Below are 13,880 nucleotides of genomic sequence, written 5' to 3'. Positions count from 1 at the left end.
CGCTAATCCATCTGCTTTCGCATAGTCTTCACCGAGGGAGGTCGCGATCATGCCCGGCATCGGGTTCATGTGATCTAGAGTGCACCAGTGCCGCGACATGATGCAGGTAGATAGTACAGCGTGAGGTGTCATCGCGTAGTGGCATAGGATCTGTATAGATGACAATTGTCAGAGGTGCTCATTCCATATTGAGCGGCAGCCATCGCAGCCATTCCCGTTGGCATCATCGTTGCCGATCGATCTGTGTATCCATGTCCTGAGGTGGGCTGTGTTCTGATGGAAGTGAGCGTGGCGCATGCAGACAGGTGTCGTTGCTCACCTCGCCAATACTTGTGAATAGTGAGCATGCTAGCACTTAGGATAGATTTATAAACAGACTGATGTGTGCGCCTCTTCTCTATTAGCATATTCGTGGGCGACATCAGCATGAGCGAGGTTTGAAACTAACGGCAACGGACAAACACTGCAGCGGTCATTGTGACTACTGTCTCTTTCCGCCTTCCTATGTCAGTCTTGCGCCATGATCCATGGTTGGTCACTGTGGCAGAGGTCTGGAAAGGGTTGCACTCAACGTTGGTGCCATGAAGGCCACGCATGATTAGGAGAGATGCTGAGGAGCGCCATCACTAGGTGTCCCCTCGACCTTGGAGATTGATGTCACTGCAGATATCGCAAGGGCACCAAAGCCTGGCAAATGCGACCAGGGGACGTAATTCAGGATGCAAACGACATAAAGCTCACGAATTCTCAGTTGCGATAGCTCGCAGGTTTTCTCGCGGCCGGGCATGGATCATTCGCTATTGCGGGATGTACAGCCCCAACGATACTGCCACAAATACCCACAAAGCAAGAATCGGACCACGGATCTCGTGGCGCAAGTCAATGAGACCGGCACCTCCACGGCTGTACCTACTATCTCTGAAGAGGCAGAAGGCGGCCAGAAAGGCTGAACAAGCGATCTCACATCGATGCGCCTGCCAAAGGCCCATCGTATACCTAGATCAACTCTGAGGGTTATATACTCAAGCAAAGAATAAGGGGAATCAATAATCTCCGTCTGCGAGGGCGAATTCGCGAATGGGCACACTCTTCGCGGTCTGGAAACGATCACCGGGCATCAGATGTAGCCACAGAAGACCAGATCCGAGGCGCAGGAATAGACAAAACCATACGATTAGCGGGAGTAAGTACACACACCTCAAGAAGTGCTTGGAATCATCCCCTTCTCTTTCTACCCAACCTACAGCGTTGTATTACAAGCTTCTAGTTTTTATTATTATCTCTCTCCCCTCTGTTCTCTCCTTTCCAAGAATGCTGCCGGAATGACACGCGACGAACTGGACCAACGATGGATTGTCGCGAGCAGCCCATGCACTGCGAGCACCTCCCCAAATCCAATATGAAGGTCCTCTGCGACTGCGACCACGCCTTGCTGGAGAAATCCAACACAAATCCTATCGCTATCCTATGAAAGGTACGCGACGATACCTATGGCGAGTCCTGGAGCCTCCTGGAGCCCCTCAGGAAGCACGTATCACTCGTATCCTCATCACGACCAAGTGCAATTCTGCGCGGCGTCACGAGGATAGGCAGATTTCACAGGCATATGGTCTCTACGCGAAGTATACGACCTTTTCCCTGGTGGTCTCTCTCCGCGCCTCTTCTCTCACATCAAATGTAGGTGTTTCAACAAAAGTATAGTAGCGTCCTCGTGGCGTCTGATGCGGTTCGCCACGAATGTCGCTGACCGTACCATACTCCTGTTTTGTAGATCTGATGCGGTCTGATCCAGTCGAGGTCGAGAACTGTGTCAGCCCCGTCTTGCGCAAATCCCCCCCTTACCATCTCGCACATGCCCTCTCGTACACGCGGGCAACCCATCACAGTTCAACCACGTTTATCCGCTCACGCTGATCCCATATGTGTACCAGTTCGTACAAGAAGGGTATATGTACATGTTTGATGAGCAACTCGGGACGGTGTGTTCCGCGCCCTATCACTGCTCCTGTAACACAGATTGTAATCATTATTTCGTCTATGTTGCACAGAAGAGAATGATTCGAAAGGCTCTCTTCTTCCTGAAGAGAAGGCCCTGTATTAAGGTGAAGAATATTGTTCATTCTTTGCTGCTTCGGCTCATCACATCTCAGAGACCATGATTTCCGTCCAGAGGAATTATATTCACGATCATGTACGAATTTGAGCCGGCTCTTCACGGTATCTTCTTACCTTTTCGTCGTCGATGACACAAGATACCCACCCGCCCGATGATTGAGCCTCCCGTTCACAGTCCCTGACCCACCGTTTCGCGACTTTGATTACGCGGCAGAGCTGTATCTTCTCTAATTCCGTGTCCACCTCGGTATCCCACCCAGAATCCCCTACCATAGAAACGTCTCACCCACATGGAGAGACACGCGAGAGGCAGGTGGCATATTGGACAACGTGCAGCTGCGGGCACACAATCCCAACGCCACCAGTTGTCCTGAATCGCTTCGGCGGACAACTAGCACGCTGAGATGCAGAGCTTGGTTGGCCAAGGGTAATAGGGCCAGAGCGCGACCTCGAATCATTCCTTCGAGGCGATGTCACAAAGATTGCAGGTTAAACAGGGCGATCCCATGTGCAGTACGTCCGAAACACCACCGTATTGGCAAAGTTGGCCTTTTCGTAAGAGACTCCATAGATACCGGCCATAATCGAGGTAGTTTCGGTCCAATCAGAGAATGTGGCTTTCAGTCCTGCGTGATATTCTACCACGCGCCTCCTGTGTCTGTGGCAATGTGGCATACATAGCGACAGTATAAAGTGCCTTGCCTTGGACCCCACCTCCCCTTTAACTCGCTCCGTGAACTTTTCACTCGAATTCTCCTAACTTGACCCACCTGTCATCATGTCCGCGATCTCCTTTCCACAACCACCCAATAAGACAGCGCTCGTGATGTGCCCAGAAACGAAGGATCCGATTCCGGCTCGGCCAACGTCGATGAAGCCGTATCGGCGAGGAATAACGGCGACGTTCGTGAACTCAACGAATGCGAACCGAATTCTCCCAATTCTCTGGTCGATGCAGAAGATTGTTCGTCTACTGACTCTGACGAAGAAGAGGACAGGGCTGACGATCCTGCATATAGTCCTGGAGACAGGTCTCCGAACGGCAATCGCTCCGAATTACTACATTTCGACCACAGACGGCCTTTTGGCGTGTCTACTAGCGCTCGAAGCAAGAAAGATGTGAACAACCTAGATCCAAACTGTGGATAATATTTGCTCACCCGTGACCTCGTGAAGGAGACAGGGATTGATAACACTCATCTTCTCCCTCAAGCCTGGAACAACGATCCTGAACTGGTGAGTACTTCTTATCAGGTTTGAGCAAGTATGAACCGTGATTGATTGATTTATAGATTACGAGGTGCGAGTGGGCTCTAGGCCAAAGGTACAAAAGTCTCCACGTCGACGAGCCTAGGGACATGGTCAAAAGTGAGCAGATGTTATTTTTGTTGTCCTGCGCTTCCTTTTCCTGACTCAATTTACTTTATTTAGTCCGTAAGGACTGGCACTGGAACTATGACCAGGATATGTTCCTCTTAATGCCTCCTTTGAAGACCATCGATGCCTTTGAATCCCGAAGAGTGGCTCTGAATAAATCAGAATCCGACGATTGCCCGGACATCATGTCGGTAAGCTATTCATCCGGCTCGATTATAATTGTTGCTGATCTTACGCTCTAGCTGTATGGCGAGGAGGACATCTTCGAGTACCGCCTCGTTCCCCTTACGGAAGATATCACAAATATCTTTCGGTTCGACCGGGATGATGACCTTGTACCGCCCACCACTCCCGATGCTGATCAACGTGCATCCGAGTCCGAGGCTGACCCCATACCGCCCACTACTTCTGATGGTGGTGATTCTGCACCAGATTCCGAGCTATTACTCTCCACTACTTCCCAGGCAGATGATACTGCATCCGTTTCCGACTCCTTACTGCCCACCACTCCCTCAGTGATTGATCACACTACATCCGAATCCGATGCCTTACCGCCTGCCACTTCTGAAGTCGATTGTCCTGCATCGGACCTCGGACCTCCTGAGCCCCAGCCTCAGCTGTCTGGGCAACGCGACAACATTATTTCCGATGGAGACTCCCCAGCATCCAACACGAATCATTTACGCGTAGATGTCGGCACTGAAGCCGACATAGACCATCCTTCAAATGAGACAGAAATCCCTGCCACCCAAGACAGTACATCGAAGATGAATCGTCCTGCATCCAAATCAAATTGGTCATGCCATTGTTATCCATTCGACACATTGCCGGTTCTTCGCTCTCATGCCCTACCGCATTTTGTTCTCTTGAACGCGGGGGAGAAACTTGAAAAACGAGAACTGCAACCTCTGGCATCGGTAGTGGCTCGTATCTTCAAGATTCACGAGTTTCGAGCGATGGACTCGTTGATCAACTTACACAACATCTATGATTCATGGGTCCACGCAGTCGTTCCATCGCCATTTGGCCTGAAGCCACAGCTTCCGTCATCAACGAACAAGACTACAAATTTAGGAGGGGAACAGGAACAAGCCAAAGCAAAGAATACCATATCCAAGACACTTAGAGCAGGTGCCGCGGACATGAATAATCATCCAGGCCCTAGGTCAGAGCACAATGACGGTCAGATTGAGTCCGACAGGAGTAAGCGCTATTACAGACGCCAAGATGAGAAAGACGGCCCAGCTAGCCATAGTCCTGCGGGCGCAGTCACAGATGCGGAACTCCCAACTCATGCATCCGTCGCAAACACGGAGGCATCCAGAGAGCCTTCTCACGCGTCCATGTCCGCTTCCCCCCCTGCTCTGGACTCTAACCATGCGGCTTCATCCGTCGTACCCGCTGCACCCGCTGGAACCATCGAATCCGCCGAGGCTATCGGTCTTGCCGCACCTGCTCCGGTCGAGCCCACCGAAGTACCCTTGTACAGCCAAGTGGCGGTAGCGGGGAAGTCAGTCACATCCGGGAAGGCCCCAATCGGTACATCCGGCCAGACACATCGTGGTATACCGACGAAGATTCCGACGGCCATCCAGACCAGTGCGCGGAACAGGGCTGACGTATCAGGACCATTTCAACAGGACCTCACTCAATCTGGGAAACTGACAGCTGGTAGCGGCATACTCATACAGAACAAGACAGTCGCGCAGGAAAACTCGGCTTGGACGACAGTAAGGCACCGTTCTTCTCCGGCTGGATCCAAGAACAAGGGCTCTCGTCGTGCATCAGGATCTCTTGGACGTGACTCGGTACCAGCCAATTCTCGTGCTATTGACGCTGGAGAGATAGCTTCACACGACACAACTTGGACAACAGCGAAACGCTCTCAGGCTGTAAGTGAGTCACACGCCAAGGGCACTGGACATGCTTCAGGACATCCGGGAAAAGGTAAAGTATCCCCTAGGACCAATTTACCTCGCACGGGCGCAAGTGCAACGCTCAACGTGCCTGTGCGCGTCGAAGGAGACCCCCAGAGCCAGAGGATCACTCGACGTTTGCCGGCCCCTTCACTAGGACTTGCCTCGGCCAGTCAAGATACTCGAACGAACGAGCACTCTTCGAAGCACAAATCCACCAAGAGCGGAGGCGAAGGAGCCTTGAATCCGCCGGAGCAGAAACGGAGGCGAGTCGCGCGGCCATCAGAAGGCGAAGCGGTCCTGCCAAGTTCCCGTATTCCACTGCCGGCGAAGAGCAAGAAGTTCGTAGACCGGATGAAGCCTAAGATGACGCCTTCGATGTCGAATCGGAGGGTCTCCTTCGCTCAAGACCAAGGAGAGGATCCTCCCGTAGCATCTGGATCACAAGGTATGAATGAGAAAATGCCTGTGAACGTGACACGCACGCAAGACAAGGACGAAACCACGGGCGACCGGAGAGACTCAGGGTCGAAGCACACGGACGACAATGGGCAAGACGGTAAGGGTCGTGAGACATCTAAATCCGGGAAGAAGAGGAGGTACTCTAGGCGGTCATTGGGCGAGACAATCTAAACAGACTGATGTGTTCTGTGAGTATCGGCGCGAAAGAATCGGTTGTAGTCTCTTTGATTATAGGCATGTAGTTTTTTGTTATCATTGATTTGGTCAGACGGTATGGTCCGTCGCTGTACTAGAATGTCGACAGCCACTTATGTTGATTATGTCCTCTATGCACTGAATGATAACTATGGACTTGCTATGATATGTGAGAAGCAGAAAATATAGTCAATGCTTGTCCTCAAGAGCGATGCGAAATCCCTTGGATTTTCTTATCCACCCTTGCCTCCAACAAAGAAAACGCAGCCGTGAATACATCTCGATCTTTGATTCAAATCTCTCAAATAACTAACGCGTGTGCGTACTATCGACAAGGCCAAAAGCTCGCTTGGACAATTCAGCCAGACTATGTGCTAACGAAGATTGAAACCAAGCCAGAAGCCCTGGGTACGATCTGCTGCTCTATTTCATTTTTGTGGAACGACAAGACTCATACCACGTATAAGCCATCACTGATCAATGGAGCACAAAGATAGAAGGGAGCGGCACGCCGTGCAGGGCCTCGGCAATGCCGGGGAAATGAGACGAATTTGTAGTCAAATACAGTAGGGGAGGGGGCGCACCGGCTCAGAAGCATGACCTGTTCACACACTAAAAGACGACGGTTCCGGGAGAAACGCCAATTTTGGGGGTCACGCATCGCCCCCAAAATGAAGCGAGAATGGCCAGGAGAGTGGCTCCTCTGGGTTTGCATTTGGCCCTGAGATATCGATGCCGTCGGATGCGCCATCCATCAGTCACCAATCAGACGAGGCAGGACAGGCTGTCGCGAGGATGAGCTTCGGATGTGGATGCCACGCACCAGACGATCCACTGTCCCTCTCGTAAGCTGTATTCTGCCCGTTTTACGTGGGAGGCGGCGAGGGACACGAGGCTTTGCGAATGAGTGCAAATCTTATGTTTGATTCGGCTATGAGTTGAAAAACAGGAAGAGAAGATGAAGCACAATCCGAAGGCTGCTCCCGCCACTCACCTAATTCGGACGCCCAGTCTCGAAGCGAAATGGAGTCCCAAGTCAGGTCTTGAAAGAAGGCGCAACGAGCAGACGCGTTTACCATTCCCTTGAACGGCTCGCTTATAAGTTGAACAAGGGATTTGAAACAGAAGCACAACTCTCACCCTGTCCATTGACCTCAAGATACTTACACTCATGCCCTACCCAAACCACCTGTCGTACGACCCTCGAAACCGGAAGGACTCTCCTCACAGCACAACGGCAAATCAATATGGGCTTTCCCGACGTCAGTGCGTTTCACGCCGACCCTCAATCCTTCGCCGTGGATAACACAGAGCAACACACTGCGGCTCATCAACATGAGCCGATTGTACGCTTACATTCCGCTGACATATCGTTACCGTGATACTCACCTGCGTCATCCAGCACTACTCCGCCCCGGGGTGGGCACCAGTCCATCCTCTGCCCGGCCACGGCATGGCGAGGTCGTGGTACGTCGCCAACAGCGGCCTCAACTCTCCCCAGTCAATGCTGCCTGCTGGAGGGAGCTACTATCAGGCAGTGTCAATGGCAAATGGCCCCATATGGGGTGAGTCATTCCCTTCTTTGATGTATTCTTTGTTCAAAACCCCCCGTCAGCTCAAGAAGGGCCGGCGAGCACATGCTACTTGTCAGGCAATATGACACAGCCTCGGTACGGAGCTGTATGAACGCTGGGGCAGCCTGCAGCCAGACCAAACATGCCAAGGGGGACTACCGGCGGCAGGACGACAGCGAGGTATGCACCCTATGAGCAGCGACTGTGGCGGACAGAAGGCGCTGTCGCGGGTGTAGCGGGCGACGACGAAGGCTTCGAGGACAATGCCCTCAACCAACCAAACTTCACGTCAAGAACGTCCGCCCGCAGGGATGCTCTTGCGAGTGGCCTTACTCCGGAGTCTGTAAAGGCAGCAGGCCGAGGGCGAACCCGCCGAAAGGCCATCACGCGGACACCCAGGGTGGACAAGCGGCAGACTCCATACCTGAGCTCGTGCTGGAACTGCCACCACTGTGAGAGCGGCTTTGTGCGAGTCTACGAATTGCGGCAGCACTGGAGGACTGCAAGCGTGCACGTCCGGGCGTCATTGACATGCGACGAGTGCGAGAACGACGAGACGTTCAGCCGGCCGGACGCGCTGCTCGCGCACAAGAGGACGTTCCACGGGTGGCCCTGATGAACGATGTCTGCGCGTATTCGATGGACGGGGGGTGGATGGAGTCATATGGAGGTGGGGAAAGAGGTGAGTGGTGTCGTTTGTGTAGCCATCACATTGCTATCTGTCTCACTCACCCACCTTCATCGATCTTCTTCCTTTCTCAACTCCTCCTTCTTACTATACAATCCTCTCCAAGCAAAGCGAACGTCGACGTCTACCCCCAAATCGATCCGAAGTCGATGCTCCTACAAGCGTCCGCGACGTGGGAGGGAATGAGATCCTGGCGAAGCTACCTACCTACACTCCATCTTTCGCAATACACCTGTCTTCTCTGATCACTTCTCTCCTTGTGCGCGCTCGAAGTCAGTGAGGAAAAGCAGAGATTTTTGCCATCGTGGTGTGTGATGAGAAGAGTCAGCCGTTGCCGGGCCGGACCTTTGCCCGGTCTGCATCCTCCGCTGCGTTCCAACTTCTTCCCTCAGGCTCGATGTAACAAGCCTTTCAGACTCGTTTGTTGGTGAAATATGTCTTTACTCGGTGCCTTCTTGGTCTTTAAATTCGACGACGATGTTCTTTGCGGTGTTTCGTACGTTGCTGCTTTTGTGAATACCAGCTAACACGTCTGCGCTCCCGAGTGGGCAACCCGCTGTTCTCTATTGCAAACTTGGCTCTTCCTACTGCTCTCGACGGCCATTGCTATGCGTCAAGTCTACAGAACTGCTCCCAAAGAGGGCGACATCAGACATGCCCTACTCTTCTTGTTACTCTCTTCGAACTTCATACATCTCTATGCTCGCTGCTTTCTTTGGAACGTGTTTCTCTTGCACGTAGAACATCCAATTTCTACTCTGCGGTGGGTAATATTTGTGTCATCTTTGCTATGCGATCTCTATTTGCTCGTCGCACACTGTCTTGTCCTGAAAAGTGGCAGCTCATTTCATCAGTGTCCTCTCTTCTCTGGCCGCTTCGTCACAAACCTATCTTGTAACAGTGAGTATTATCACACATCGACACGGGCTAGAAATTCGACGACCATAAATTTACCATGAGGCTGAACGCACGCGATGCGTTTAAGTGCACTGGTTCAACTTTGCTACACTCGAGCGCTTGAGTTTCAGTGTCCTGATCTCTCTTTCTGAAAATTTATTCTAATGACTCCTATACTCATAGATAACGTCGGGATTCTTTCTTGTGGCTCTCCAGGTACGTCGATCGCTTTCGAGCTGTCAGCGCAAGGTCCTCATTCTTCTTAATCACCAAATGGCGTGAAGCCCAAGTAAAAAACACCCTTCCACCGGAGGCTCAAGAAGTAGCGAAATGCCTTTTGACAGGAGAATCAGCGACTGAGTCTCCGGTCTATCTCTGCCATGTCTTCCATGAATGTTACTGGAGCAATCACCCTATGGTCAGTCGACTTCGTGAGACGTCTCTTGCATCTAAGCTAATCTCGCCAATTCATCAAGCTATCGTGTCTCGAATGGGCGTGGGGGATGAAATATGATACCATTCAAATGGATGTAGACACGAACATGATATCGCGTGCGTACTTCGTTCCAGTGACACTCTTTCTTTTCATGATACAATTCAGTTCGTCATAATTAGCGTAATTTATTTGAATCTGATCGCTGGGCTCTGATGCCCTCGATGGATATGATCGACAAGCTGTGGGACCGCTGGGATCGATTTCCTCTTCATGAGGGCAATGTTCCTTCGATCGAGGGCGTGCGTTCATCGATTCTGCGTCGCCGTATACGGCCTGACTTTATCTCAGATGTACGACGGTGCGGATATTTTTGAGTACCGTTTAGTGCCACTACTCTCCGATCTTCCACCCGTTTCCCGTTGCAACAAAGCTGAACATGTTTCGGAGGGGAAGAGGGATGATACTGCAGGCGCCTCCGTCTTTTCGTATCCATTCGACACTCTACCGCCAATTTTCTCAAGAGCCAAGCCTCACTTTGTGGTATGCGATGCTGGCAGAAAGCTCGACGTGGTTTCCTACAAATGTTGCACCACCACTTCTGCTATGGCTCGTATCTATGGAGTCCCCCAGAAAACGGCCAACCTCGCGAAGTTGGTTGTGCTTCAAACATTTCGCATATGGAATGACCATGTTCACCCTGCGACGTTTGTGACTTCACCTCGAACAAATGATTCGAGGTCGCGCTCTGGTCTCATTAGGCCCGGCCAACCGAACCCTGCATCACAGCGTGTTAGCCGTCCAAAGAAGCGAACCAGGACGACTGGCGAGGTGATGGACGCGGTGTGCCCGCAGTCGAATGTTGTTCGATATGTGACCTGCCTCTCGCATGTCTCTCCATGTGGATCGGATGCTTTGATTGTAGGGGATTCTGGATGGGATACCGAAGATACTGAGGTGTACGCAGAATTTGAGAGGAAACAGGTCCGCCGCGCGATCAAAGCCTCGAAACGGTGGGTCAGGGACTGTGAACGGGAGGCTCAATCATCGGGTGGGTGGATATCTTGTGTCACCGACGATGAACAGGTGAAGAGCTATCGTCAAGAGCCGGCTCGAAGAATGATTTCAACGATGTGATGTGCGCATGATCATGACTGTCATTCTGCTGGAGTGTTATCATGTTATTGTCTCTCTACGACATGTCCAGGTGGATGAAGACTCGCAAAGCTGCGTCCATCTTTGCCCAAACACATGTATATGCTACTACTCCTGCTCACTCGTTCGAAAATTAATTTGCGCATCATCTCTCTATTTGTGAAAAAGGCCTTCTACTAAGGCAGGGCGAAACAAGAAAAAACGACCCGTAAATCGTCCTATCCCGAGATTACTGGATGCATTTCCACAGGTTTTGGAGCAGTTCTAGATTAATAAATCGGAGTCGAACCTTGTTTTAGATTTGAAACTAGAAATCTTACAGAACCATAAGACCATCTATGACTTGGTGAACGCACGCACTTGATATAAGCGGAGCTTCAATCACGATCTGCCTCCGTGCAGCCAGCACGGATAAGTCCACCGCAGATACACCACAAGCCCACCATCTACTGTTCAGCTTCGATAACATTGGATAATGGCATATGCAGTGGATCTTGATGACTTGGTTTTGCTAGACTCTGGTATCACAATGATGATTAGGTGTTATGGAGCGAAGCTCTTGTCTGTGTCAGTGTTTTCGCCTTAGCTCGCAGGATAGCGACGACAAGGTTCAAGCGGAGTTCAAAAAACGCGTTTACAATGGCGAATCTGAACTGGAAAGGGGGGGGGAGCCCCCCTTCCAGTTCCAAAATCTAGAAGGGGGGTCTCAAGCTCCGACAGAATGGATTCGCTCGTGCCGACGCGGCAACCAAGCCATCGGAAGAATCTAGCATTTAGAACTCGCTCTAAAGGCCTGTGGAAATGCATCCACTAAGAACTCTGATTTGTGAGGAGGCGAGACCGATACCGCATTCGAGCCAGAATTCGAACAGCATGTAGCCGAGTACGTCTTTGATCACAGGAAACCAGGCGTGACCGCACTGCTATCGCCTCAGAAGCACAGCCTGTTCACACGCTAAATGGCTACGGCGCCGGGAAAAACGCCAATCTTCGGGGTCGCGCATCGTTGCAAAAATGAAGTGCAGATGACCAGGAATACTTATGTCTTCGCCGGCGTTGCCTTCGGGCATTGAGAGGCATATTTCTCCAGATGCGCCGTTCTTCAGTCATCTGTCAGAGAGCCAAGACGAGGCGGGACAAGCTGTTGCGAAGTCGAGCTTCGGATGTGGATGCGATAACAAAAGAACGCTCCCGACGCGCCATTGTCCCTCTCGTGGGGTAAACCCTGTCCAGTGTACGTCAGGGGGCGGCGACACGAGGCGGCACCAATAACGAACGGCGAATCTTGAGATTGATTCGGATCTGAGTTGAAGAAAAAAGAATGAAGGGAAGCACGCTGCGAAGACACATGGGCCCCGCCACTCACCTGATTCGGACAACCAGGTCTGGGAAGAAGGCACGACAAGCAGACGTGTTTGCCATTCCCTTGCCCGGCTCGCTTATAAGCTAATGGAGCTTGGAACGAGGTCAACTCACACTCCCACTTCATCTATTCACCTCGACATACTTACCGTCATGAAATACGCCCACTACCCATCGTACAGCCCTCGCGACTGGCAGGATGCCATGTACACCGACGCCAATGTCGATCCCGCCAGTTACCCCCTCCTCGCCGTCGGCTACCCGGCGCAACAAAACATGGCGGCTCAGTATCAACATGAGCCGATGGTATGTTCATCGCGTGTTGACAGTTCACCAGCCTGATACTAACTAGCTCCCATCGTTAGTATACCGCGGTCGAGCCCGAGTGGGCTCCAACCTCCTCCCAACTCCAGTTCGGCCACGCAATGGCGGGGCCGTCTTACGTGGCCAGTGACGACGTCTACTTCCCTCGGCGGATGCTGCCCGTTGGGGGAATGTACTACCAGGCAGCTCCCATCGCATACGGCCCCGCGTATGGTTAGTCAACCTTTCTATTCACATTGTACTGCGTTACTAACGGTTTCGGCAGTCCAGGAAGGGCTAACGCGCCCATACCGCTTACCATACATCGTACAGCCCAACTACGGTGCCGTACAGATGTCGAGGCAGCCGGTCCCCATCTCGCACGCACTGTGCATGGCCACTGGCAGCAGAACGGGTGTGAGGTACGCACCCTATGAACAGCGACCCAGGCCGGCCGCAGCGCGATCAGAGGGCACTGTTGTGGGTGAAGCAGGTACCCACGAAGGCTTTGAGGGATACACCCTCAGCCAGACAACAGATACATCAAGACTGTCCGATCGCAGGAATGATCCCGCGAACGGACAGAGTCCCGAGGCTGTACAGTCGTCGGGCGGAGGGCGGACCCGCCGACAGGCCACTATGCGGGCGCCCAAGATGGACGAGAGGCAGACCCCGTACTTGAGCACGGAGCGGAACTGCCACAACTGTAGGAAGGGGTATGGGCGGGAATACGAGCTCAAGCGGCACTGTAGCACCACGAGATCTCACGTGGAAGCGTCGCTGAAGTGCGACCAGTGCAAGAACAGCGGCACGTTCAGCCGGCCGGACGCGCTCCTCACTCACAAGCGGGCATTCCACGGGTGGCCCTGATGGACGATGTCCGCGCGCGGTGGATGGATGGGAGGGGGGATGGAGTCGTCTGCAATCGGAGAGATGTGAGTACCTTTTTGTCTTGCCATCCCCTCTGCATTCCTCTGCCGTCGCATCCCGCTCGCTAGTCTTCATCGATCTCCACCTTTGTTAAATCTCTCTTTCCTTCCATAGACCACCCTCTCTGCGAAGCGAGCGTCCGCGTCCACGTCCGAATCGATCCGAGGGGAAGCGTCGGGACTGTCTGTCAGCGCGAGCAATCGCGGCGCTGGCATGGGCACAGATATTTGACATTTTGACTTACCTATATTCCAGCTCTGTGGATCTCTCGAAAGATTATTCTTCTCTGTTTGTATTTCTCCGGGTGCGTTGTTGAATCCAGCGAGGAAATGAAAAGTCGTGTCTTGCGATCATTGTGGTGTGTGATGAGAAGACTCGGTCAGCTCGCCGGGCCGGGCATTCGCGACTTTGCCAGGTCCGATGGTTTCTTCTTCTGCGCCACACCCCCCACTCTCTTTTCAAGCTTCGTGCCA

General features: G+C 52.4%; 4 protein-coding genes across 4 annotated transcripts; all 4 read left to right on the top strand.

Annotated features, from left to right (window-relative positions):
• Positions 1-3,473: 3,473 nt before the first annotated feature.
• HETIRDRAFT_172029 (uncharacterized protein) lies at positions 3,474-6,041 on the top strand (the record flags this gene model as incomplete). Its single annotated transcript, XM_009549729.1, has 3 exons — positions 3,474-3,483; positions 3,547-3,683; positions 3,735-6,041. 3 exons carry the CDS (start codon positions 3,474-3,476, stop codon positions 6,039-6,041), a joined length of 2,454 nt encoding a protein of 817 aa, XP_009548024.1.
• Positions 6,042-7,312: 1,271 nt separating this feature from the next.
• Positions 7,313-8,255, top strand: HETIRDRAFT_452634 (uncharacterized protein; the record flags this gene model as incomplete). The annotated part of the gene is made up of 3 exons (XM_009549728.1): positions 7,313-7,411; positions 7,468-7,630; positions 7,855-8,255. The coding sequence occupies 3 exons, from the start codon at positions 7,313-7,315 to the stop codon at positions 8,253-8,255; spliced, it is 663 nt and encodes a 220-aa protein (XP_009548023.1).
• Positions 8,256-9,388: 1,133 nt separating this feature from the next.
• HETIRDRAFT_321429 (uncharacterized protein) lies at positions 9,389-10,794 on the top strand (the record flags this gene model as incomplete). Its single annotated transcript, XM_009549727.1, has 5 exons — positions 9,389-9,444; positions 9,474-9,642; positions 9,701-9,787; positions 9,900-9,959; positions 10,009-10,794. 5 exons carry the CDS (start codon positions 9,389-9,391, stop codon positions 10,792-10,794), a joined length of 1,158 nt encoding a protein of 385 aa, XP_009548022.1.
• A 1,533-nt stretch (positions 10,795-12,327) lies between these two features.
• HETIRDRAFT_103873 (uncharacterized protein) lies at positions 12,328-13,347 on the top strand (the record flags this gene model as incomplete). The annotated part of the gene is made up of 3 exons (XM_009549726.1): positions 12,328-12,480; positions 12,540-12,711; positions 12,764-13,347. The coding sequence occupies 3 exons, from the start codon at positions 12,328-12,330 to the stop codon at positions 13,345-13,347; spliced, it is 909 nt and encodes a 302-aa protein (XP_009548021.1).
• Between the last annotated feature and the right edge of the window lie 533 nt (positions 13,348-13,880).

Source organism: Heterobasidion irregulare (genome assembly GCF_000320585.1).
Source record: "Heterobasidion irregulare TC 32-1 unplaced genomic scaffold scaffold_07, whole genome shotgun sequence".
NCBI classification, from domain to species: Eukaryota; Fungi; Basidiomycota; class Agaricomycetes; order Russulales; family Bondarzewiaceae; genus Heterobasidion; species Heterobasidion irregulare.
The sequence above is the reverse complement of the archived record's forward strand: the minus strand, read 5'-3'. Positions and strand labels throughout refer to the sequence as shown.